This window comes from Ailuropoda melanoleuca, chromosome 17 (genome assembly GCF_002007445.2).
Source record: "Ailuropoda melanoleuca isolate Jingjing chromosome 17, ASM200744v2, whole genome shotgun sequence".
Taxonomy (NCBI): Eukaryota; Metazoa; Chordata; class Mammalia; order Carnivora; family Ursidae; genus Ailuropoda; species Ailuropoda melanoleuca.
In genome coordinates this window covers 5565543-5593148 of record NC_048234.1, presented here as the reverse complement: position 1 = coordinate 5593148, position 27606 = coordinate 5565543, and the positions used below count along the sequence as shown (strand labels likewise).

General features: G+C 45.7%; 1 protein-coding gene across 1 annotated transcript in view; it reads right to left on the bottom strand.

The window, feature by feature from the left end:
* DNAH9 (dynein axonemal heavy chain 9) overlaps positions 1 to 27606 on the bottom strand; it is a 1064222-nt gene that overhangs the window by 1013367 nt on the left and 23249 nt on the right. The window contains exons 8-15 of the mRNA XM_034647281.1: positions 26766 to 26882; positions 20716 to 20866; positions 17979 to 18093; positions 13837 to 13905; positions 12196 to 12322; positions 8004 to 8259; positions 6263 to 6504; positions 818 to 953 (exon numbers count right to left, since the gene is read on the bottom strand). Coding sequence (XP_034503172.1) covers positions 818 to 953; positions 6263 to 6504; positions 8004 to 8259; positions 12196 to 12322; positions 13837 to 13905; positions 17979 to 18093; positions 20716 to 20866; positions 26766 to 26882 — 1213 coding nt within the window. The remainder of the gene's footprint in view (positions 1 to 817; positions 954 to 6262; positions 6505 to 8003; positions 8260 to 12195; positions 12323 to 13836; positions 13906 to 17978; positions 18094 to 20715; positions 20867 to 26765; positions 26883 to 27606) is intronic.

The window sequence follows — 27606 nt, the reverse complement described above, 5'->3', positions numbered from 1 at the left end:
TATCTGGACACGGATCTTGACCTACCCATCTTACCACTGGATTTTCTTTCTTTCCTTGGGTCGGACTTGACGTCTTAACCTCTCTCTTAAACACTTTCATCCTCTGGCTTCAAACTATTCACCTCAGCCTTTCCATTTTGACGAATTCGTCAAGGGGACCCTTACCAAGCTCCTCAGAATCTACTAGAACGTGAAGGTCTAATTCAATGTTTTCCTGAACTCTTCCTCTCCTTCCATCCCACCACCTCCTAGCCAAGGTTGGCCCTGTGTATCTTAACTCGGTTTATTCATCACAAATCCAAAGCTATTTTTGTAACAGCTTCAGAGAATGCCCATGACCTTCTTAACATCCCTTTTCCTTGTGAAAGCGACCTCATCCCTAGCTTGCCTCCTTTTCACACAGAAAAACTTGTTTCTTCCACTTAACCTGACTACGACAACCTCCCTGTGCTCTCAAAAGGCTACAGAGATAGAGTATATTAAGCTGCAAGGCACAGAATGCCCCCCTCACACTGCCATGAGCCCAGTCCAGAGGAAGCCGCCATTATTAACTGTGCTACCTGCTGCTCCAACTTCGTCCTCTTTACGAAGCTTTATTTAGATTGAATCGGCACTTAAGCTTTTGCTATGGGCTTCGCTATCTCAGAGCCTGGTTTGCCACCCGAGTTTCAAAGAGCGAGAAATCTTTTTTCTGGGAACAATGTAGAAACTCAATACCTTGGCTATTTTACTACGTACGATTCACAAAGCATCCACAACATTTTGAGAAAAGGCACAAAGCACTCAATCTCACGCATCCATGTAAGCCAGTAAATACCAGTGTTTTCCAGGAGGTACTTGAGGGAGCACTCGATGGCAAGAAAGAATCCATTCAGCAGCATCTCATCAATGTAGTTAAGGTAAGTCTTCCAGATATTAGAGGTTGGGTCTGCTGCAAACAGACCTAGATTTTCCTACAGAATAAAGAAGAGCGGCTTTAAACCATACTTAATAATATGGAAGAACTGGCTAGTTATCATTAATGGGAATAAAAACACCACCAAGGCAGGGGGAAGCATTCTTGTGAAAACTTTGCTATTACATATATTTCGAATCCATTCTGTCTAATGGGTATAACCCACTGAGTGAAAGGAACACGAAGTTAATCCACGAAGGGAATATGGGGTCTCATTCTGTCCCCGAGAGAGGAGGATGGGGGTCAGGCCACTTTCCCAGGAAAAATGGGACACAGGGTATGATTTATAAGTGCAGACGGCTGTGCTATGGCAGAAGCTACAACAAGGCAGAAGTTCGGGCAGAGAGAGGAAGGGACGCTACGGGTAGAGGGCTTCAGGATTCAGGCATGTAAGAAATTTGGGGTTCAAGCAAGTAAAGCATTTCCTGGCTAGTCCTTAGAAATGAGCTGGACTGCTTTGTTCGGGGCATTTACTATTAAAAGCCATCATTCTCAGTGATTTAGAAAATCCATACACATAGGGGCACCTGGGTGACTCCGTCGGTTAAGCAGCCGACTCTTGATTTCAGCTCAGGTCACAATCTCAGGGTCATGAGATTAAGGCCCATGTTGGGCTCTGTGCTGGGCATGGAGCCTGCTTAAGATTCTCTCTCTCCCCCTCTCCCTTTGCCCCACTCCCCCAAAAAGAGAAATAAAAGAAAATGCATTGACATAAAGGAACACGCGTGTGTTCCCTCCCCCCAACCCCCTCCCTTACCTGATGGCACGGCACACACACACATCCCACCTACTCATCACCCCATTCATTATCAAGCCTCCTGACCTCAACTTTCCATTTATCCCAGACCTTCAAACAAAGTGGTAACGACTTTGTGGAAGTACGTTTTTTTAAGGCAACGCACACCCCTTTACAAACATTTCCTTGTATAAACCCCCCTGGATTAAAAAAAAAAACCCTCATGATCCTGTCTTTAAGTGACAAAACTCTAAAAGGTCTAAAATGCATTACATACCCCTTTCTTTTCAAAGTAGATAGATTTTCTTAATGACTTAAAGCCCATCATCACACAAATAATACAGTGACAATATCGAGTTGCTCTCAGAAGTGTGTGTGTCTGTCTGCTTATTTTTTTTTTAAACATTTCATTTTTATGACTGCTTTATAGAATCCTCCTATCTCCTCCATAATGTCACACCATCCGTGCGGCTATCTCTACATTTCGACCTTTTACCTCAGCTCTACTGTGGTCAGAGGAGCAAAATATTAGAATTTCTGTGAACTAAGAAAGAAATGGCTTGAGTTTCTGATTCCAGCCGAGACAGAGGAATGAGATCTGACCTGCCATTCCGCTACGTATAACTACACAGCTGGATCCAAGAAACAATTCCTTGGGGGCAACTAGAGAACAGGGATGTGATCCTCAGAAAAGAGAAATCCTCAAGCTGAGCTTCACAACCACCTGGCTTTCTACCTAGAGGCACTTTCCAAACTGTAGCTCAGGGACGTGGACAGCAATGACAGACATCCTTCCTGCTGGGCAGAAAAAAAAAAACCAGCAATGGGGGTTTGGGGGCTACGGAGATCGCGGAGTCTCCTTGAATCGTTGAATATGAAGCTGCATATCCCAAGGGCCAGGCTCGGTAAGGCTGGGCAGAGCCCAGTTGTCATAAGCTGCACAGAGATCGTGTGGTCATACGGTACTGGACAACGTTCCTGTTCTATCAGAAATAATAGAAGGCCTTACAGATAGCCCAGGAATTCTGCTGAGATCCCAGAAACACCATACTTTGGGGGTTAGGGCTGCCCTTCAGTAAGGCCTCCTTAGACCCATCCCCACAAAGCTCAACTTTGAGGCTCGACAGAATCAAGCTGACCCACTGGTAGGTTAACTGCCTGCCAAAGCAAACACGCAAACTCTTTCAGGGAAATCACAACTCCATTCTAAAGCAGCATCCAACATGACTAGAACAGAACAAAAAAATTACTAGACATGCAAAGAGGCAGGGAAGCGTGACATTTAATGGAGAGAGGAAAAAAACACCAAGAATAGACTCAGCAAATAATTGCCATACCAATTCTGGAATGCCTCTTCCTCAGATTTATCTCATGTGGGAGAAAAATCAACTTCTGTCACATTAAAAAAAAAAAAAAAACGATGACTCAGAAAATAAAAGAGATGTTGGCATTAGCAGACAAGAGTGTCATCATCTGATTTGAAAACTCCTCAAACATCATTAAAGATGATGAAAAACAGGTTCAAGAGGCTCACAAACTCTGAGCTGGGTGAACAGAAAGCAAACCTATTTGGGCACATCGCAGTGAGACAGGAAAAAAAAATTACAAAGATTAAAAAAAGAATCTATTAGGGGCGCCTGGGTGATGCAGTCATTAAGCGTCTGCCTTCGGCTCAGGGCGTGATCCCCGCGTTCTGGGATCGAGCCCTACATCAGGCTCCTCTGCTATGAGCCTGCTTCTTCCTCTCCCATTCCCCCTGCTTGTGTTCCCTCTCTCGCTGGCTGTCTCTATCTCTGTCGAATAAATACATAAAATCTTAAAACAAAACAAAACAAAAGAATCTATTAAAAGCAGCCTGAGAGAAACAATACAGTACATAGAGAGGAACAGAGACACAAATCACGGCTGGCTTCTCAGAAACACTGGGGGGGGGGAGGAGAAAAGGAAATAATGTTTGTAAGACAAAACTGTCTATGCAGAATTCTATATCCAATGAAACTATTCTTCAAAAACAAAGGTGAAATAAGGACATGTCAGAGAAAGAAAAACTGAGAATGTGTGTCATTCACACACTGCAAGATCTGCAAGAAAGACTAAAGGGAGTTCTTCACTCTTCAGGCTGCAGAGAACTGACCACAGGTGGCAGGTCCGTTTTCCAGGAAAGAAAAAAAAAAAAAAAGTCTGGAAATGGTGAGTATGTAGGTGAATATAAAATACTATAAATATTTTTTCTTGAGTTTTTATTTATTTTTTTAAAGATTTATTTATTTGAGAGAGAGAGAGAGAGAGTGTGTGAGGGGTAGGGGCAGAGGGAGAAGGAGAGAATCCTAAAGCAGGCTCCCTCCCAGGACCCCGAGATCATGACCTGAGCCAAAATCAAGAGTCGGAGTCCAATTGAACCATACTGTGGCTAGGTTCCTGTATTTCACAGGAAAACTCGAAATTGATTGTGATTCATTTGAGTCACAATAACCCCAGAACCACCACAGCAAATGTCATGCAACAAGATGGAATGCCCACTGAGAAATCAGAATATTTAAAAAAAAATAGCTAACAACAAGAAGGTAGGAAAGGAAAAACAGAAAAGCAAAACAGACATAAAGCAAATAGGAAATGGCAAGATGGTGAGCTGAAGTAAATGATACCAATAATGACGTTCAATGTAATAGTCTAAACATTCTGGTTAATCGGCAGAGTTGTTAGGAAAGTAAGTCTCCACTATACTGTCTGTAAGAGAAGAACTTTGAATCCAAAGAAACAAACAGGTATGTAGAATGTAGAAGGGTGGGAAGATAGGTAGGGCAAAGTAGGAACGGTGAATCTGGAAGGCAAGACTAGAGTACTAAAACAGGAAAAAAGAGACCTCAGGGTAAGGGAGTGTTCTGAGAAATAAAAATAGAATTTCATAAGAATAAAGTAGTCAATTCATCAAGAAGTTGTAACAATTATAAATGTGTTTGTAGTAAAAGAGAGTCAAGGGCACCTGGGTGCCTCAGTCAGTTAAGCATCCTACTCTTGGTTTCAGCTCAGGTCATGATCTCAGAGTCTGGAGATCGAGCCCCACAAGGGCTCCACGCTCAGTGCAGAGTCTGCTTAAGACCCTCCTCCCTTCTCCCTCTGCCCCTCCCCCCTAAAATAAATAAATCTTTTAAAAAAAGAAGAAAAAGAACATCAAATACTTGACGAAAACTCTGACCACACTAAAGGCTTAGACAAATCATCACAGGCTCTGAAATTTTAACACTCTACCTGCAGTAAATGGTAGAACGAATGGACAAAAAACTCAGAAACCATACAGAAGATCTGCACAATACTATCAACCACTTTGAACTGATTGATATTTATAGGACACAATACCCAACGATGGATGAATAAATGTATTTTCAAGTGTGCAAGGAACATGCAATAAAATGGACAGTGTTCTAGGTCATGGAACAAGTCTCGGTGAATTCCAAACAATTCAGATCTTAGAGAGTATTTTCTCTGATCACAGCGGGACTGAACTAGATGTCAATTTCATCAAGTTATCCAGAGAAGCCCTGAACGTGTGGAAATGAAACAATGCACTTCTAAACGGCCGTTGAGTTAAAGGATGAGTCAGAAGCAAAAAAAATTTAAGACTGAACGACAATGGAAAAGAGGGACATGAAATTTGTGGAATGTAACTAGAGCACAGCTCTAGTTATGGGGAAAATTATGTCAAATGCCTGTATTCAAAAAGAACAAAGGCTTAAAATCTATCCCCTAAGTTTTTGCCCTTAGGTTGCGGGGGGGGGGGGGGGGGGGGGAGGGAAGGTGAGCATCATAACCCCAATTAAGAAAAGAAAGGATAAAGAACAAAGAGCAGAAACTAACGAACTAGAAGACAGATAAATGAAATTAACGAAGTCCAAAGTACAACACGTTACTTGCTTCAAACCACGGATAATTCCAAATAGCAAGTATGATTTGTTACCGACTTTGGGCATGAGATCAATCTGCTAGAACTGGCCAGTGTAGGGCAGATGGGGTAGGACCGTAGCCGGTGGCCACTTACATCTCCCTTCCATGGTTCAGTCTTTGATGGCAGACACGCGGTTGCCCTGATCACAAGGCAGGGCAGAGCCTTACTCCCACACTTTTTCTTCTCTTTACCAAAGGCAGGTAGGGAGACCATGGTCATCTTTCAGGTCCTTGGGCGTACAGAGCTAGGTGACGGAGATATTGTTGGGGGCCCGCACCACACTGTGCAGGCAAGTCGGGGCTGGTTGGTATAGAAGCTAATTCAGGGTTCTATACTCGGCATGTCCTTCTATCTCCTTGGGGTTTGGCATGGGACTTACGTCATGCCAATGTCTTAACTACCATTCAGAAAGTATTGATTTTGACACACTGATACCAGAATGTGTCTTTCCTCTCTTCTTGCCCGTTAGCTTTACTTCTCTTGCTATCACTATCAACTTCCATCCCTGAATACAGGAGACACAGCATCTATTGACGGTTCTCACTTTCAAATCATTTCTTGCACCCAAACACATTTCCCGATGTGCTCGCTCGGCCAGCGGCATGTGTATCTGGAGGCTGGTTATTACCTGAACGAGGGCGTGAATCTTAAGTCCAGATTCTTTGATGAGACGGTAATATTTTTCCATCCGATAATGTTGATCCTCCATGGAAAGAAGGCATTCCTTTTTTCCATCTTTTCTCTTAAATATTGGAGACACCCAGGTTTTCATGACGTTTTGGATCTCTTCCACATTGTCTTTAGCTTTCTGAACTCTTTGTTCGAGATCATGAATGCTATCGGTGATTTGAATGACATAATCCCAAATGCCTGCTCCCCCAAAGAAACATAGTCAATTGAAATAGCTATAGTTCTAGTTAGCATAAAAGGAAGGGATTTAATATTTGTAGGGTTGTTTTTTTTTTTAAGATTTTATGTATTTATTTGAGAGAGAGGGAGAGAGAATGAGTGGGGGCGGAGGGAGAGGGAGAAGCAGACTCCCAGCTGAGCAGGGAGTCCGATGCAGGACTCGATCCCAGGACCCTGGGATCAGGACTGAGCCGAAGGCAGATGCTTAACTGACTGAGCCACCCAGGCACCCCTAATATTTGTAGGTTTTAAAAGACTTTTCTGCACAGATTACTTTGTTATCACCAGAGCCTTTTTCTTCCTAGTTGTGTTGAACAGCCAACGCTTACCATAACCCTGATTATGGAGTAAAAGAAATAAAGAGGTAATGCTTACCTACCAAGGACACAGAAGTTGGCACAGTGGCTGGGGCTTACCAGTGCACCACGATGATTTCATTTGGGTTAATGGACCTTATTTTTTTAAGCACTTTTGCATTATTAAATGTTGAAAATATTGTTCCCTCTTGCATATAAAATAAAGTTCAAACTCGCTTAATATGGCATTCCAAGACTTCTGAGTGGACTGTAACTTTCTTTTGAAACTTGACCTCTTTTGAGGACTCTAAGGAGAATTAATCTCCCTCCCATGACTCATCATGCTTTATTTTTAACTGTGATGGCTTTTTATTGTAGCCTGTCTTACATGACTTATAGTTGTATATATGTCTGTTGCCCCAACTAAATGTGAGCTCTTTGCAGGTAGGAAGCACGTCCCATACCCCTCATATTCCATATCCCCCCCACACACACGCAGTACCCTGCAAATGTTAACCCATCCATGAAATTCGTACTGGATTGGAAGATACATGAGAATTAAAAGCATAGGACCCCCATTTAAGATGTCTACAGTCCAGGGGCGCCTGGGTGGCTCAGTCGGTTAAGCATTCGACTCTTGATCTTGGCTCAGGTCATGATCTCATGGGTCATGGGATCCAGCCCCACACTGGGCTCCATGCTCAGCAGGGAGTCTGCTTGAGATTCTCTTCCTCACCCTATTTCCCCCCACCCCTCCTCCCACTCTTGCACTGTCAAATGAATAAATCTTTAAAAAAAAAAAAAAGATACCTACAGTCTAGTGAAGAAAATTAAGTCACAGTGATAATGTAGAAAAGCCTTCATTCAGAGCACAACCAATATATGGTGGAGACTGCGGGGGGTGTCATTCAACCTCGGAGCCTCCCCCAGTGTGTGGTACAAGATTTTCTCAATCTACCGATCATATCCAAAGAGAAGGAAAACAAGGAATACTAGCCCTTCTTGCCTTCTCTGCTTTGGACAGGTGTCTGAGAGGGCAGGCTTGTGTTTCAAACACAAACCAGATTACTGGGGGGAGGGGGAGAATTAGTCACAGTGCTACCAACTTTATCAGGATCTTGGCCCCCAAACTTCCCCACCAGATTCCAGGCGGTGCCCCGTTACCTTCTGTTTTCCAGTTCAGAGTTCCCTCTGCAGCTTTCAGGCGGAGATCGATACCCCACAGCTCTTCCTCCACTAATGGAAACTCCACTTCTGCAAGAGTCTTCACCACCTTGTTGTACCAATTTGCCATCAGCTCCAACTTGGCCACGAGCTGCCGATAGAATTCCCTGGAGGAGAACATGGCCGCCGCTGTCTCAGGAACGCGGTGCATCTGCCTGGGCTCGAGATAACTCATTTCCTTCAGCACCGAAATCAGCTGGAGAGGAGAATCGGCATTAAGTGGCCGTAGCTCCGTGGCAGGGAAAAGCAGCAATTACCAGTCAAGGACTGGAAAACCCGAGGGCCCCAAAGACCTTCTGGGTCCCTTCTTAACTTCCGCTCCAACCTGTTCCTTAAATCTAGAGAAAGGAAATTGGGTTTTGGGCAGAAGGAAAAGGACTCAGAGGCAGAGGGTCTTACCAAGTCAGTAAATCCCAAAGAGCAACAGCAAACAAAAACTCGAGAAAGGTGGCATGAGGGACAGGACAGGCTACCTTGATGCTTTCACCACACGGCTGACACAGTGGCGGGCTCGTGCTGACTGAGCCAGTTCATTCCCATGGAGGGGTGAAGGTGAAAGGGAGGGGAATCACTAGGTCTAGGCCAGCCACATGCCTGAGCAGCCTCAAACTCAGACTTCCGGTATTCTCCCCAACCAGGTCGCACACACACAACCACTGACAGAACTGAGAGGGGATGCCCACTGCACAACTTTGTTAGATATAATCGTTTGATCAAACATAGCCCTTCATTTCTGAACAAGCCTGCGTTGGCATGTCTTTGGGTTTTGATACACTAGGAAACGGAAGTCACCCAGGCCACTCTGAAACTCTGTGGGTGCTAAGTTTAGAGGAACTGCCCAAGTGAGAGGCAAAGCAGACGTGGTCCAATGGAAAAAGAGGCCTTTGGCTGGACTTTTAGGTAGCCTGGTCTTCACCGTTTTTTATTTTAAGATTTTATTTATTTAATTGAGAGAGAGTGTGTGTCAGGGAGGAGCAGAGGGAGAAGGACAAGCAGACTCTGCACTGAGCACAGAGCCTGATGCAGGGCTCGATCCCACAACCCTGAGATCATGGCCTGAGCTGAAATCAAGAGTCAGATGCTCAACTGACGGAGCCATCCTGCTGCCCCAACGACCCCTTTATTTATCCCATTTACCTCCGAACCTATGAGGACTGATGTGGATAGGTATGGGTGACAAAACAGATACCAGGCCATAGATTGTCCACACTCCCCTTTTGCTCCCCTCCCCCCACCTCTGCATGGAGACACCTGGCTCCTAGCTCTCCCTGCAGTGGTTCTAGGCCAATGCTTCACTGCTGCCCAGCCAACCCAACCCAGGGTTAAGACAAATGCTAACCATTCGGCAGGGAAATGACCTCAGCCTCCTAGCTTACTTTGAATAAGCTCAAGATAGCTATTAAAAATTAAAACCTGGAAGCTATTTACATAATATTGAGCCAGAGAAGGCCCTTCCAAACATACAACCAGAAAATATAAAACTTATAAGCATAAAGTATCATTCACATAACAAAATGACACACCTCAACGGGTAAAAAAAAAAATGCAACAGATTTCTTAATATCTGACAAATATTTCCCAAATATTCTAACAAATTCAGAGGAAAAAAGGGGACTTTCACTCCAAAGTGGGAGAAAGACACGAACAAGCAATTTATTGAAGAAATATAACTGGCCAATGAACACATGAGAAAGTTCTACTTTACTAGTGGTCAAATAAATATAAATTAAAACAATGCTGAAATATTGTACATATATTTAGTTCAACAGGCTGAAAGTGATTTGAAGAAATGGATAATATCTGGGGCGCCTGGGTGGCACAGCGGTTAAGCGTCTGCCTTCGGCTCAGGGCGTGATCCCGGCGTTATGGGATCAAGCCCCACATCAGGCTCCTCTGCTGTGAGCCTGCTTCTTCCTCTCACTCCCCCTGCTTGTGTTCCCTCTCGCTGGCTGTCTCTATCTCTGTCGAATAAATAAATAAAATCTTAAAAAAAAAAAAAAGAAATGGATAATATCTCTCTGGCAGGAAAATGACAGAGTTCCATCTTCCTAAAGAACAAATTGATAGGACACATGTGAATCTCACAAAGTGGACATTCTTTACCCAATTTCTATGCATTTATTCCAAAGAAACCACTGAGGATGGATGCAACAATAACCAAAGATGTTTCTTGTAGCATTATTTACACTGTATTTTATTTCATCGTAAGATGCCTTCAGTGGTAAGATTCACTATTATTTCATGTCCAACTACAGAAGAAAGAAAAAAAATGTGGTGTGTTAAACTATAAACACGTGCCATTTTCAGAGACGCCAAGATGTTAAAAAAAAAAAAGTGCATCCTACGATCAATGAAATACAGATTGATAAAACTAGAAAATAATTTAAATGCCAATAGGGAATTTAAAATAGTTTAAAGAAATACTTTAAAAAACATATATATGTTTTCCCGTATAACCCAATCCTGGCCCCAAAGGGGCAAATCTGATTATGTCCTTCTAGAATATGTTTCTATTCATTCTTATTAGCACAGCCGTTGTCACATTGCTCGAAGTTGGAGCTAAGGGATGTTTGCAGCTCTTCTTTGACTTGTGCATTTGGTGGTCTCCTCTTGATTCACTTTATAATTCAGGTATTAATTCCCTCTCCCCTTTTCATCTCTCCTTTCCTCCTCTCACCTATGGATACCTCTAAAGCACCTACTATGTGCTGTGCATTGGGGCGGGGAGAGTCCTTGCTCTGGAGTATACAGAGGAGGAGTGGTCCATCCTCAATATTGTCTCATCCTAAAGGCTGCATTCCTACAATTACAACATCTAGACTGTGGCCTAGTTGGTAATCCAGAAACTCCTCACTTTGGTCATTTAACATTCAACACTGCTCACGGTGAATGCTGATAAGATTATGCCAAGGAGTTAAATGAGTTAAATGACAGGCTCATGTCATACCAAAGGGAAGAAATGGACCCTCCAACTCCCTTTGCTGACTTTTATTCCAGTCAGAATCGATGTTCTACTTAACACGTAATTTTCTCAAAAGACACGCACAGGCTACCAACTCCATTTCTGGCTCTCTCTATGCTGCATTCCTGGAGAACACGTCACTGAGACAGAAGTAGGCAACTGCTTCTAGCTCAGTGCAGCTGATATTATTGAAATTTTCTTCTTCTGATATACTTCCTGATCTGGGCTAGCCTTTGGATTTCATGTTCTCCAGCCTTGCGTTCTCCATGCCGCGTAAGGGTCTTCTGCTCTCCTGAGCGTCGAGAGCAGGCTCTCTGAACCTCAGCACTACGGACATCTTCAGACAAAACTCTCGGTTGTGGGGTGCTGTCCTGCGTGTTGTTAGAAAGTTCAGCAGCATCCTGAGAATCTAGTCGCCCAAAGACACTGGCATCTAGTCCATGTTTGACAACCCAAAACATCTCTAGTTGAATAGCAGTCATCTAGATTATGTCCAAAGCCACTCCACTGTGATGTATCATATATGATCTAAAAAAAGTACATCTTTTCAAGTTGAGGTTCTAGCTCCCAAGCAGCTGGTGGGTTCCTGGAGGGCGGGAATGGGCTCTTATACGGGGATGGCCCTCCTGTGTCTAGTCAACGGCCTTCATGTGGAACATGCGTTCAAGGTAGGTAGATGCGGTCAACTGGGTTTGGTACCACATGGTAATGCTGTTACCCCATCTGTCCAAAGATGGGGAGCAATATCTATTACCTGGTTAAATATATACCTTCTGGAATTCCATGTAGCGAGTATCTAGGATATGACATTTAAACTTCCTGATGGGTTCATCTTGAGCGTAACTGCCATCCTAACGTTGTGTCTGAAGCCAAGTTTATCATAAAGCTGTTATCGCACACACAGGAAAAGTTTAAAAAATTATTTTGCAATATCTTCCATTGTGCAAAATCAATGCAAATCTATTGGCCAGCCATGGAATAAACTGTGGACATTGGACAACTTAAGAAAACACTGCACCACAGGATTCATCCGCGAAACGAGATCCAGGGTAGAAATTCTTCTAGGCAGCTTCTGCACATTCTTATAAAAAGCCTTTTCGCCCGGGAAATCGGCAGAGTTAAAGGAGTCCCTTCAGGAACCCAAAAGGAAGTTCCTGCTGCCTGACTTACCTGGGGGTTAAAGTTGACGGCGATCTGCTTCGTCTCTGGGTCACGTTTCAGGAGTGGCCGAGAAAGATTGTACTGGGAGCTCTCTGACACTGTCTGACACCAGTCCTCATAAAGTCTTGTCTCATACCTGCAAAAGCCAGAGACGATAGCCACCTCTTACGCACCCTCCCAGCACCGGGCAATGACCAACCGAAGATAGAGATATCTTAACATATATATAACCCAGATAGGTACATATGTGTATGTGCACATGTGTATCATGAACTGAAGATACTGTTGGCATAATACCTGAACCCATTATTTTTTTATTTTTTAAAGATTTTTGTATATTTGAGAGAGAGAGGGAGTGTGAGTGCATGCACGCACAGGTTGGGGGGAGGGGCAGAGGGAGAAACAGACTCCTTGCTGAGCAGGGAGCCCAACTTGGGGCTCAATCCCAGGACCCTAAGATCATGATCAGAGCCAAAGGCAGACGCTTCACCCACTGAGCCACCCAGGCGCCTCTCCCTGAATCCACTCTTAAGTCAGAGTCAATGGCTCAGCCAGACACGTTAGCTAGTGCAGGTAACACCTCATTTTGAAAGGTGGCCCAGCTTAAATCAGAGGAGAGCAGAAAGAAAGGCTCCATGCAATCTTTGCAGGGCATAAGGGGACTTGTGATTAGTCTCATGAAATGCTGGAAGAAGTTATTGGCTAAGATTTGCTCTCACATTAATCTTCATGCAGCTCAAGATATCCATCGCTCGGTCATTACACATGGACTGAGCCCCTCACATGTGCTGGGCTGGAGGGACAACGTGATGAATTAACACCCCGTGGTCAGTGCGGCTAATGCTGTGGAGCATGGGTAAAACAGAAAATACAGAAGCCCAATCCTGGAGAGGTGGACAGGGCATGAGGCATCTAATGGCAGGGGTGAGTGTGTGATGAGGAGAATGCCAGGAAGGCTTCATGGAAGAGGGGCCGCAGTGAGGCTTGACTGAGTCTCAGAGGAGGCATAGAGGTAGGACCGTGCAAGGGAAATGAATGCTCCCAGCAGAGGTGAGAAAGGGTGGACTGGGATCTGGGAACGCCTGAGGCCAAAGGGGGCAAGGGCCAAGGCTGGAGAGGGAGGAAAAGACCACAGGGAATGCTTTTCATGCGACATAGAAGAGACCAGAGTCAGGAGGGTGGCCACTGAAAGGCCCCCTAACCAGGGGATGTGCCAACATCGACTGGGGATTTGCTAACCCAGAGGCCATGTGGGCAGCAGAAACGGGGCCCACGAAAGACTTAACCGCAGCTTTAGAGCAGGAACCACCAGGAGTCCGTGTCAATGGTCGCTCTCGTGCTTTCCACGAAAGCAGCCAGAAGTATTTCTAAAACTCATTTTCTCTTTCTGCAGCACACACTGTTGCTTTCTGCTTAGCGAGCAGCTGCTGTGATTTTCCATGACACTGATCTCAAGGTGCCGGGAGGAGCACCCTACTTCCTCTAGCTCTGCCAAGTTCACGTTCCCAACAAAACCACCCTGGAAGGGGTCTCTGTTCGGAGCACAGAGCTGCGTTCCCCAGAGACCCTGTGTCGGGGACCCAGAAGCGCTGGGTCTCACTCAACAGACATCGTGGTTCCAGCATAAGACACAGACTGGCATTTCGCAGCCGGGGGCGGGGGGGGCGCATATCTTCATATTTCTGGGTCATCCGCTTTCCTTCGGCACCTTCCATGCAACTATCCCCACAACAGAGAAGGAATGGCATCAATTTAGAAGAAGTCAAAAGAATGATCTAAGTAACAAACTGCAGCCTATAAAGAACAGACTGAATAGTTTCTTGGGCCCGGTTCCAAACCTCGTTCCTCGCGAGCATAGCCCACCGGCCGCTAGAGGGCACCTGCACTTCCCGAAAGGAAGGCAGTCCCCCCAGGGGATGGAGATGGGGGAACACAGCCACCCCCCACCCCTAGCCCAGCCAGTCAGGCACGTAAGTGAAGTCCTTCCAAAATCTGAATAAAAGGGAGATTGAGACGCGAAAGGTAAATTCGAGGTGCAGTTTTCTGTATTTAAGGGACAAAAACTGTACATAGCATTATAACAAAACTATGTAACATTAAACAATGTTTCATAGTGTGTATATACATATATAATAGCGTATGTACATACACGTGTGTATATTATATATACATAACACACCTACATACACGTGTATCTTTCTCCTTCTCTGAAATCCTTCTAGAACATGGGATGACAAACCCTTCCACTCGTTACTCATGGACATGTCTATACAAGGTTCCCCTCCCACCTCTTACGCCCCCCCCCCCCATGGGAGCACAACAATGCCCACCNCCACCGGAGCACGCATGCATGGACACACACTCGGAGGCTTCCTCGGGGATGCTGGGAGCCACGGAGGAATGGGACCGAGTCTGGCTGGAGGCACCGTTCCCCACACCATCACCCGGGTTTGATGCTTCTTTGCAACACAAAACGAAAGAGACCAGCCTCTGGGGAAATTGGTGAAGTGTCTGCAGTTTTCAGAACCTTCACACTAACATGTCGAAGGGCCTGTTTTGGTCTGTTCTGCTGCAAAATGAGGCAGCTTATTGTGAAGATTTTTAAAAACCCAGTTGCTCTTTACACAGACACAAGGTTTCTTTACCACCTCTCCTGAGCTTTGAGCGTAAGCTCCTGCCTGCAGAGAAAGCACTGGATTTCCTGGAGGGCTTTTCTTTTTTTTTTTTTTTTTCTTTTTCTTCCAGTCTCTTAGTTCCCTTCCCTGGCAAATGAGCAGATGTGTCTCTCGGAGACGTGGAAAGGGCTTCGGACCAGGTGGGCCGGCTCCCCCCAGCCCTCCCCTCACTGTGGGATTTCTGCAAGCCTCCTAACCCATCTCAGTTTTGTTTCTGGTGGAGAAGGAGGCCAGAGGGGACAACGGTTTCTCACACCGGTGCCTGGAAGTTTGGTAAGTCACGGGGTAAGTGCAAATTCCCCATGGGTTCGACTTCCTTTCATGGTGAGGAATGGGATACCTTCTTAGGAACCCATTCGTATATACAGTGGACCCTTGAACAACACAGGGCTTGGGGACGCCAACCCCCAGGCAGTCAAAGATCTGCAAATAACTTGTGATTCCCTAAAAACTTAACTACTAATAGCTACTGTCGGCCGGAAGCCTTCCCGATAACAGAGTCAACGAACATGTATTTCCCATGTTCCATGCATTATAACTGTATGCTTATAATAAAGGAAACGAGACAGAGGGAAACGTTAAGACAATTGTAAGGAAGAGAAAATACGCTGACAGCACCCTAAAAACTCCACCTATGGATCTGTCTCCTGCTTCGGTGGTGAGTGCCGGGAACAGACCCGGCGCCACCCCTCCTTCCAACCTCCCATCCCCTCTGACCTCTTTCCCTCTTGCAAGCTTTGAAACCATCTTCTCAGCCATCCCCTGCCTCCGGACCGGCCAACACCGTGGCAAATGCGCCTCTTCCAGAACACGCAGGAGCCATCCAGGACAGGCGGGGTAAAACCCACCATGCCACGGGAGCTGCCGAGGGCTGGACGAGAACCTGAGCCAGGTCCTTCCGGGTCTGCCGGCCCTGGGTTCTGCCCGCACAGGCCCCACCTCTGGGAAGCCCGGAGAACCACGTTCTCGATGAGCAGGTGCAACTCTTCAAGAAGACGGCGGGCACCTGACGCACCAGGCTGGGCTGGGCAGGCGGCTCTTCCCCTTCCAAAGGCTCGCTCTCAAGCACCACGAGGAGCCTCCCGAGCCTGGTGGCCCTTGAGAGGCCCCTCTGGTATCCGCCTGCCTGAACCTGTTTTTCCCTGCAGCCGCTTGGCAGCTTTTAACTACCCTGGAGCCCCCGCCCAAGCCCTGGACCAAATGGAAACAATAAAACTTTGTAGCCAAAAAAAAAAAAAAAAGTCTGAGCATAAGTGAACCCACACGCAGTTCACACCCGTGCTATTCAAGGGGCAGGTGTATACGATAGAGTACAGTACGAATGGGAATTCATTTTTAAACAAATGGGACTTTTCAGGGGAACCACAGAGGACACTCTGGGGTGCCACTCAGATCCCCACTCCAGGCCCAGGCACTCTTAACCACCCTCCCATCCCCCTCGGCCACCGATGGCAGCTGCTGAGAAAGCACAGCTGTCTCCCTCTTGGGGGAACAGCTGCAGCCAGAGAGAGCCCCTCACCCAAGGTCATGCCCGTCCCCCAGGGCCAGCCCACACCCATGGGCAGGGCTGAGAAGTTGAGGGCTCAGCAGTCATGGGGGCCAAGCTTCCTGTGGACTGGGCCTCCCTGGGAAGAGCTCCAGGCTGGGACTCCTAAGCCCCAGAGGGTTCCAGTTCTTTCTGGGCTCCCTCTGGGCTCATTTCTGTTTCCCCTCAGTTTCTTCCTCTGCAAAACAAAGAGCTCGGCTAGCTCAGGCCGGATCACATGTTGCAAATAGATGGCCTGCTGGGCCCACCTGACCCGCAGGCCTGTTTATCAGATCTGTGTGGAGTTTGGGGAGGGGGGGCTACTTGCTAATTCTAAAGTTGGCTGCTTTACATCCACATTCCGATGTTCCACTTCTCTTGGAGTTAGCAGATGGCTCATACCGCTGGGCGGCACTGGATTGGGCGGGGGTGACCCCCGCTGGACCCCATCCTGGCTGACTGGCGGCATCTTCCGGGCCTCTGAAAGCCTTCAGTCTTTCCACCTGGGCCAGAAGATCTCTAAAGCCCTACCTAGCGCCGGAACACCTGTGAGGCCAGTGTCTCCCCTGCCAAGTCCTCTGTTTGCTTTGTTTGCCCTTCGAGTGCCCTTGACAAAGTTCTTCAGAAAGAGGTGTCACAGAGAGACTGCCCTTCCTCAAAGCCTACGGAACGCGATCCTGCCAACGGTCCTGTCTCTCGCTTCTAGCAGCCGAGGTGCTTCTGTACCTTGGTTCAGCAGGACGGCAGGCCAACGGTTTCTAAACCCAGTCAACCGACAGAATCGCAGTGGGGAACTTGCTAAGGACGGGAATTCACAGGCCCCACCCCGCTTCGAGATTCGGCTTCTGAGATTCCCAAGCCTGGGAATCTGTATTTACCAAGAGCCCAGGGTAGGCTAATAGGCCAAGTCCTTACACCACGCGTCGGGAAAGTCAGGCTTCATTCTTTTCCAGCAACCTTTGCAGCGGGGAGATGCGGTGTCAGAGGAGACGTGCTGGTAGCTCCCCCCCCCCCCCCCCCCCCCCCCCCGGAGCTTGAAAACCCTGACTCATGTACCTCTAGGACCAATCTCACCGAGCAAGAAGGGGCAGCCGGTCCGTCCAAATGTATCACTCTCACTCCTGAATGTTTGTTTCCCCCCCACCCCAAATTCATGTTGAAATCCTAACCCCCAATGGGATGGCATCAGGAGCTGGTTAGGCCACGAGCGGGGAGCCCTCATGAAGGGACCAGCCCCCGAGTAAGAAGAGGCTCCACAGAGGACCCCTGCACCTCCCGACCGAGGAGGACACAGTGAGAAGACGGCCACCTGTGAACCCCGGCGGACCCTCACCAGACCGGGATCTGCCGGCACGGGGACCTTGGACCTTCCCAGCCCCCAGACTGAGGAATGTTTCTGATGTTCGGAGGCCCACGGGTCTATGGTATTTCCGTGTAACAGCCCAAACGGACTGAGATGCTGGTCTACTGCTGAGCATGCGAAGAAATGAAGAGGATTTTCCTGCCCGAGCTGAGTGGGCTGCGTTTCTCCAACACTCAGAATTCCAGAGCAGGACCCGAAGCCCAAACCCAACCAGGACCCAGTTACTCACGGATGCGTGACGCGTCTGAAGCTGGCGAAGGGCCCCTGGATGCGCTGCCGCAGCTCCCGCGCCCAGCGGAGACCCCCGGCCACACTGGGCATGTTCTTGTGCACCGAGGAGAACCCTGGGGACACGGCACAGGCGGAATGAGAGACGCCCCGCTCCGCCGGGAACCCCTCCCCCCACTACCCCGCGTCTTGCCTCCTCTGCGTCCGCGTGCTAACGTCACCCCAGGCTCACACCGAGATGGGGGGCTCCCGTGACCGCGGGGAGAACAAACACTAAATGCGGTCAGCGGACAGGGGTGCCCAGCCCAGCTCTGCCACCCGCGGGCTATCTGGCTCCCCGCCAGTGACTTTCCATCTGGCTGCGGATCAACCGCACCTGGGAGGCTCTTTGAAACTACGATGCTGGGACCTGGCGTTCGCCTTTCCTATTTAATTGGTCTGGGTGGGGCCTGGTCGGTCGTCTGTATCTTTAAAAGCTCTGGAGAGGATTTCAATTGTACGTTCAGGGTGGAAAACCCTGCCTTCAACAGACAACTTAATCTGTTGGGCCTCCGTTTTTTCACCTATGAAATGGGAATCATAAAAATAAATAAATAATAAAATAAAATGGGAATAATATGTTCCCTGCTTAATTTCCAGGGTTTCTATGAGCATTCACTAAGCTTATGAGTGAGACGGGCCACACTGATTATGAGCCCCTCAACCAGTGTTAGCACAGTCTGGAGAGTCTGACTTTAGTCCGTGCAGTGAGCTTCTATGCTCATAATTAGTTGTCATGATTGAACAAGTATTAGATTTCATTTTTTTTTTTTTAATCCCAGTTGGAAGATTTGGCGCGAAGCAGCCACTGCTTCTATCTAGCAGCTACAGCTGCACGGTAGTCTCTTTATTTTGCCACAAACCCCACCACTCCCTGATGTCTTACACCCAACCCAGATCTATTACAGTCACTTTCTGCCTGGCGTCCACGGCAGGCAAAATTCTACGATGACACCAACAACCCTCACCCTTGCATAATCCTCTTCTCGATAGTGTGGCAGGAAACCGGCTACAATGAGAAAGGACTCCTATGATGATGTTATGTTAGAGAGCAAAAGGGAAAAGATCCCAGGTGGGCCTGACTTAATCAGGTGAGCCCTCTAAAAACAGAGCGTTTCCTCTGGTTGCTGGCAGAAGGAGCAGTCAGGGATTGGAAGCTGGAGAAGGAGTCAGGGTGCCACTACTGGCTTGAGGATGGAGGTAGCCACATAGCCTGGCCACCTGGCAAGGAAGGGGACTGGCTCCCAGTCACTAAGTGGCCCTCCTGCTGGCAGCCAAAGAGGAATTGTAGACCTTAAGCTGACAGTCACAAGGAACTGGATTCTGCCAACAAAAGAAGCTGGAAAGTGGATTTTCCCGCCAAAGCCTCCCGATGAGAACTTGGCCTGCTGACACTTTGATTTCAGCCCTGGGGCACTCTGGGTGGAGAGCAAGGCACGTCAAGCTGCGCTCTGACCTACAGAACTGTGAGCCAAAAGATGGGTGTTTTTACTTTAAGCCCCAAACATCGCAATAATTTGTTGGGCAGCAGGAGAAAACTAATAAGGCCTCGGAAGGCATGTGAGCTTTCAGATTCTGTATCGTTCCAGAAGAAGCTGAGGCCAACAGCTTTTCTGGGAATGACCTACCTGGAGGCGGTTCTTAGTGACCTCGCTAGGAAACCTGCTTACCAACATAGTGGTCCTGCTACTCTTCTGCTTAAAAGCCTTGGAAAAGTTCCTGAGGCCTGAATAATGAATTCTAGATTCCTAAATCTGGCTCCAAACTCCATGGCTCACCTAATCTCCCTGCATACACCTTGTTCAGCTATAGGCAGGTCCCACCAGTCACCTTCCACATCCTCTCCTTCATCTTCTGTTTCAAAAGCCTTTGCCACTTCTCCCTGGCTGTCCATCCCCCCACCTTGCAGGGCTCAGCTCAAGGCCACATACTCCACACATGCACTCTCAGATCTCCCAGCCATAAGCGATCTTGTGATTATGGTCCTTTATGGTGCAAGTTGAACATTACTTCTGTTCTGCTCCATGTTCTTGTTAATATCATTCATACCCACTGTGCTCCTTGAAGAACCACCTTTCAGGATTCATTCGTTCATCCCTCACCCTGACCTGCCTCTACTACAGGACCCGCAGATGTGTCCTGCACCTAGCAAGGACTCAAGAAATGTTTGTAGAGCTGAACTGGACTTGTGTTTGACTTCAATCAGATAAGACAGGGCATCTAAGAATTGCCATAAAAATGGAGACATCACAGCTTGGTGTGGTGCCGCCCCTTGTCGGGCTCCTGCTGGTTCGTCCCTCCAGAAGCATGGCTATATGGCCTTGGAAGGGATCAGAAACTTTTCTCGGGTGTGTAAAAATCTACCGTGGAACTGACGTATGTCGGAGACGAAGCGGCGTTGGCCAACACTGACCAGGGGTCAACTCCTACCTCACGCTGAAGTCTCAGCCAGAGGCAGGCAAGACCTCACTGCTCTGGGTGGCCGCCAATCTCAGCCCCAGACACAGGGAAACACGCAGTTCAGTGCATTCCACAATGACCCAAGATGGTCTGAAATTGTCAAGCAAGAAGGTTGCGCTTTCTTTTCTTGGAGAATATCACGGACCCCCCGTAGCCATTTTGCAGATACAAGAGGAGCAAGTTGCACCCTTCCTGGTACCACAACTGCCGCCACCCAAATCCGCGGGTAACGGACCTACCAAGCTCTGCCTCCTCCTGGACACGCTGACTATAGATCGCCCGCACTGTGTCCAGGTCTTGGATGAACGCCTGGATGAGCAGCAGGTATTTTTCCGATACATCTTGTGCTACCAGCGGTCTTTCCAGAAGTTTCCCTGCTATATCTAGCAGCTGCAGGGGACACAGAGAAGAAGAAAAAGTCACAGATTCAACCTACCTAAGGTTACATACCTCCTGAGTCCTGGCTTTTCTTTCATATGTCCGCCAACAGAAGAGGGTCGGAAATTGTTATTGTGACTGTATCAATAATTATGAAGAGGTGGCTATTCATAGTGTGCCTTTCTCTCCTTTCCCTTTTTTTTCTAGATTTATTTATTTGATAGAGAAAAAGAGAGAGAGAGTGTGTACGCGTGCCCAAGTTGAAGGGGGGGGCAGAAGGAGAGGGAGAAGCAGGGAGCCCCACATGGGGCTCAATCCCAGGACCCTGAGATCATGACCTGAGCAGAAGTCAGACACTTCACTGACTGAGCCACCTAGGCATCTCTCTCCTTTGCTTCTAAGGGAGTCCTGTCCGCTAAATTACCTGCCAAACCCTGATGTGTTGAGAGAAGATGAGTAAAGGACCAAACAAAGAGAAAACTAAAGACGTCAGAAAAGTGAAGGTCTCCATAAAAAAAAGACCTAAAACAGAGGTGGAGGGTGAAGATGGAGATGAGATAAAGAAGCTAAGCGGGCTGGGTGTTGGGGAGAATGTGGAAGGCTAAAATTGAAGGGTGGGAGCAAGAAAAAAATTTCAGAGAGAACTAATTCTGGAACTAATTTCTGGAATGAGTTCAAATGCTTGGAGAGGAATCCCACCAGTGTTCCCATAGGAGTTAGGGAGCCACACTGTTTGTAAAAGGTTGTGTGTGTGTCTGCACTCAATGGCTAACGAAGCTGGCACGCTGGGTTACCTGGTATCCTAGGATAGCATGGACTCACCCTTCTAAGGTTTGAGCCTCTTCTACGATTGTCCCACCGGTCACTGAAGCTACCTGAGGGACATTTCCAGTGACTGGAAACTTATCCACTTCTCAAGGAAATCCATTCCACCTTTTAATAGCTTTCGGAAATCTCTCTCCTCCACTGAGCCAAAATCTGCCTCCTGGTAACTGCCACTGACCAGTCCTGGTTCTAATCCTTAAGCCTTTACAGAGTAAGTTCCTTTGTAGTTTAGAGAAGGTCGATCAAGTGCTACGAAAGTGTCATGTCTGACAATATGTCTCAGTCAGAATTCTCAGTATGCAGCCATTTGTCTACTCATCATCTTAAGCCTCCTCCCTCTTCTTGTTCCATCTTGCTCCTGCCCTGCAATAGAGGGCAAGGGTACAGTCTTCTTATTCTAGTTGCTAGGAGCTGACTCCTATAACCAGTAACTAGGGGTATGCTCCAGCTTGAATCAATCTGGCAGCACTGGTTAGATAGCAGGGTGCAAGAGTCATGGATTCATGGTGGCGACCATAGTAGACGTCTCTGCTTTTAATGGCCACTCTACTGATAATGCCCAAAAAGAACATTCCAGAATAAACCCTTTAAAAAAAAAATTGTGTGGGGCGCCTGGGTGGCACAGCGGTTAAGCGTCTGCCTTCGGCTCAGGGCGTGATCCTGGCGTTATGGGACTGAGCCCCACATCAGGCTCCTCCGCTATGAGCCTGCTTCTTCCTCTCCCACTCCCCCTTCTTGTGTTCCCTCTCTCGCTGGCTGTCTCTATCTCTGTCGAATAAATAAATAAAATCTTAAAAAAAATAAAATAAAAAATTAAAAAAAGTTGTGCATTTATTTAAGTAATCTCTAAACCAGACATGGGGCTTGAACCCATGACCCTGAGATCAAGAGTCATGTACTCTTCCATGGGAAAGAGAGACCAAAAGTAATAAAGACTAGAAAGGAACAGAGACAATCTACAGGGATAGCGACTTTATAGATAAGAAAATGGCACTAAGTTAAAACCTTTCAATAATTACTCCGAGCATAAGTGGCCTAAATTCTCTAATCAAAAGACACAGGGTATCAGAATGGATAAAAAAAAACAAGACCCATTGATATACTGCTTACAAGAGGCTCCTTTTAGACCAGAGACACCACCAGATTGAAAGTGAGGGGGTGGAGAACCATTTATCATGCTGATGGACATCAAAAGAAAGCCAGAATAGCTATATTTATGTGAGACAAAATAGATTTTAAACCAAAGACTGTAATAAGAGATGAAGGACACTATCTCATAGTAAAGGGGTCTATCCAACAAGAATATCTAACAACTGTAAATAATTATGCCCCTAACTTGAGAGCAGCCAAATACACAAGTCAATTAATAACAAACTTAAACTCATTGATGATAATACAGTAATAGTAGCGGCCTTTAACACCCCACTCACAGCAATGGACAGATCACCTAAACAGAAGATCAACAAGGAAGCAAGGGCTTTGAATGACACACTGGACAAGATGCACCTCACAGATATATTCAGAGCATTTTGTCCTAAAGCAGCAGAATACACATTCTTTTCAAGTACCCATGGAACATACTCCAGAATAGATCACATACTGGGTCACAAATCAGGACTCAACGGTACAAAAGACTGAGATCATACCATGCATATTTTCGGACCACAACACTATGAAACTTGAAGTCAACCACAGGCAAAAATTTGGAAGGACCACAAATACATGGAGGTTAAAGATCATCCTACTAAAGAATGAATGGGTCAACCAGGAAATTAAGGAATTTAAAAAATACATGGGAGCAAAAGAAAATGAAAACACAACAGTCCAAAACCTTTGGGATGCAGCAAAGGCTGTCCTAAGAGGAAAGGATTCCGCAATACAGGCCTTCCCCAGGAAGCAAGAAAAGTCTCAAATATACAACCTAACCTTACACCTAAAGGAGCTGGAAAAAGAACAGCAAATAAAACCTAAGTCCAGCAGGAGAAGGGAAATAATGAAAATTGGAGCAGAAATCAAGTACATAGAAATTAAAAATAAAAAACAAAAACAGTAGAACAGATCAATGGAACTAGGAGCTGGTTCTTTGAAAGAATTAACAAAATTGAAAAACCCCTAGCCAGCTTATGAAAAAGAAAAGAGAAAGGACCCAAATAAATAAAATCATGAATGAAAGAGGAAAGATCACACCAACACTGCAGAAATGTAAACAGTTATAAGAGAATATTATGAGCAAATATATGCCAACAAATTAGGTAATCTGGAAGAAATGGATAAATTCCTAGAAACATATAAACTACCAAAACTGAAACAGGAAGAAATAGAAAATCTAAACAGACCTATAACCAGCAAAGAAATGGAATCAGTAATCAAAAATCTCCCAACAAACAGGAGTCCGGGGCCAGATGGCTTTTAGGGGAATTCTACCAAATGTTTAAAGAAGATTTAATACCTATTTTTCTGAAACTGTTCCAAAAAATATAAATGGAAGGAAAACTTCCAAACTCATCCTATGAGGCCAGCATTACTTCGATTCTATAACCAAAGACCTCACTAAAAAGAATTACAGACCACTATCCCTGATGAACATGGATGCCAAAATTCTCAACAAGATACTAACTTATCAGATCCAACAGTACATTAAAAGGATTGTTAACCACAACCAAGTGGGATTTATTCCTGGGCTGCAATGGTGGTTCAACATCCACAAGTCAATCAACATTACACCACATTAATAAAGGATAAGAACCATATGATCCTCTCAATAGATGCAGAAAAAGCAATTGACAAAATACAACATCCTTTTTTGATCAAAACCCTCAACAAAGTAGGGATAGAGGGAACATACCTCAACATCCTAAAGGCCATATATAAAAGACCCACAGTGAATATCATTCTCAATGGGGAAAAACTAAGAGCTTTTCCTCTAACGTCAGGAACGTGACAGGGTTGTCCACTCTCACCACTGCTGTTCAACATAGTACTAGAAGTCTTAGCCTCAGCAATCAGACAGCAAAAAGAAATGAAAGGAATCCAAATAGCCAAAGAAGAAGTCAAACTTTCACTCTTCAGAGACGATATGATACTCTATGTAGAAAACCCGAAAGACTCCACCAAAAAATTGTGAGAACTGATAAAGAAATAAAGCAAATTTTCAGGATATAAAATCAATCCATGGAAGTCTGCTGAACTTCTATACACCAACAATGAAGCAGCAGAAAGAGAAATCAAGGAATCGATCCCATTTACAATTGCACCAAAAACCATAAGATAGCTAGGAATAAACCTAACCAAAGAAGTAAAAGATCCGTACTCTGAAAACTATAGAGCACTTATGAAAGAAATTGAGGGAGACACAAAGAAAGGGGAAAACATTCCATGTTCATGGATTGGAAGAACAAATATTGTTAAAATGTCTGTAGTACCCAAAGCAATCTACACATTCAATGCAACCTCTATCAAAATAACACTGGCATTTTTCAGAGTTGGAAGAAACAACTCTAAAATTTGTATGGAACCAGAAAAGACCCCGAGTAGCCAGAGGAACATTGAAAAAGAAAACCAAAGCTGGGGGCATCACAATTCCAGACCTCAAGCTGTATTACAAAGCTATAATCGTTAAGACAGTATGGTACTGGCACAAAAACAAACACATAGATCAATGGAACAGAATAGAGAACCCAGAAATGGACTGTCAACTCTATGGTCAACTAATCTTCGACAAAGCAGGAAAGAATATTCAATGGAAAAAAGACAGTCTCTTCAAATGGTGCTGGGAAAATTGGACAGCAACATGCAGAAGAATGAAACTGGACCACTTTCTTACACCATACACAAAGATAAACTCAAAATGGATGAAAGACCTAAATGCGAGACAGGATTCATTAAAATCCAAGAGAAGAATCTAGCAACCTCTTTGACCTTGGCCACAGCAACAACTTCTTCCTAGACACATCTCCAGAGGCAAGGGAAACAAAAGCAAAAATAACTGTTGGGACTTCAACAAGATAAAAAGCTTCTGCACAGCAAAGGAAACAATCAACAAAACTAAAAGGCAACCTACAGAATGGGAGAAGATATTTGCAAATGTCTTATCAGACAAAGCACTAATATCCAAAATCTATAAAGTATTCATGAAACACAACACCCAAAAAACAAAAAAATCCAGTCAAGAAATGGTCAGAAGACATGAACAGACACTTCTCCAAAGAAGATATCCAAATGGCCAATAGACACATGAAAAAAGGCTCAGCATCACTTGGCATCAGGGAAATACAAATCAAAACCACCATGAGATACCGCCTCACACCTGTCAGAATGGCTAAAATGAACAAGTCAAGAAACAACAAATGTTGGTGAGGATGAGGAAAAAGGGGAGCCCACTTACACTGTTGGTGGGAATGCAAACTGGTGCAGCCACTCTGGAAAACAGTATGGAGGTTCCTCAAAAAGTTAAACGTAGAACTACCCTACGATCCAGCAACTGCACTACTAGGTATTTATGCAAAGGATACAAAAATAGTGATTGAAAAGGGGTATCTGCACCCCAATGTTTACAGCAGCAATGTCCACAACAGCCAAACTATGCAAATAGCCCAGATGTCCATTGACAGATGAATGGATAAAGAAGATGTGGTCTATATATTACTCAGTCATCAAAAAAATTGAAATCTTACCATTTGCAATGATGTAGATGGAACTAGAGGGTATTATGCTAAGCAAAGTAAGTCAATCAGAGAAAGACAATTATCATATGGTTTCACTCATATGAGGAATTTAAGAAACAAAACAGAGGAGTATAGGGAGTTGCACGCTCTTCCGACTAAGTCAGCCAGGCACTTCCAGAATAACCCTTTGGAAAAGTATTTTTACATCGCTGTGTTTCTAGAAAAGCATTAATAATCAACCTGAGAAGCCCAATTCTGCCTAGTCCTTTGCCCTAGGTCACCCACAATACCTCTCTACTGAACTGACAGGAACAATTGCTCTCTGCAAGGAACAAAACAGTGGGAAGAGGGTCCTTGCCCTCCTCTGCTGAGAGTGTGGGGAGAATGGAGCACAGCAGCGCCCCCCCCACCCCCCCACAAACCTTAAAGGCATGCTCCAAATCGGGGGCATCATCGAAGGCTTGACTGAAGACAGTCCCCAGTCTTCGGTCAAGATCTTCCACTCTCTGGTTAAATTCACACAAGTCATTTTCCAATTCCTGAAGAGACGTCACATGGACAGAAGACGAACATGATTTCAAGGCCACTCCCACTATGCTCTTTACCACAACCTTTGTCCTTAAATCGGCTATGGCAAGGATTTATTGTAATTTTCTAAACTTCACCTTGGCATTTGCTTACTTTTTACCCATGTAGACAATTACCCTATTATTGCAGTATTGTTTTCCTAGACACTAGGCAAAGGGTAGTGTGAGTCGGCTGGGAGGTTGGCACTGTGTCACTCCCTCTCTGGGCCCCTCTCCTACCTCCTGAAACCCTAGGGCCAGCTCATGTCACCCCAAAGGCCACCCCGGCAGCAACAGTCCCAGCGATGAGGCTAGTCTATCATTATCACCTACTCTCCTTCCTCCCCCAAGTCAAAATCCTATTTTTTTTTTTTTTTTTTAGTGTAAGCAATCTAATCTGGCCATTAGAAGGAAAGCCAGCTAATTAAACGAATACCCACGATTTCTTCTAAGTACACTTTAATTGGTTGAGACGGCAGCGAGCCATTGTTCCTCCGGTTGCCAAATTTAGCAAATAAAGTTACAAAGCCCCCCGTTCAATTTAAATTCCAGATTAACAGCGAATATAAATATATGTATTTTGAGTGTGAGCACATCTCAATTATTGTATTTTATTAGGCAGCCCAAAGCGTGCTCTCTTTCTTAGAACGTACCAGTTTCCCGAGAAACTTTGTTCACGCAAATCTCTAATCTGTGC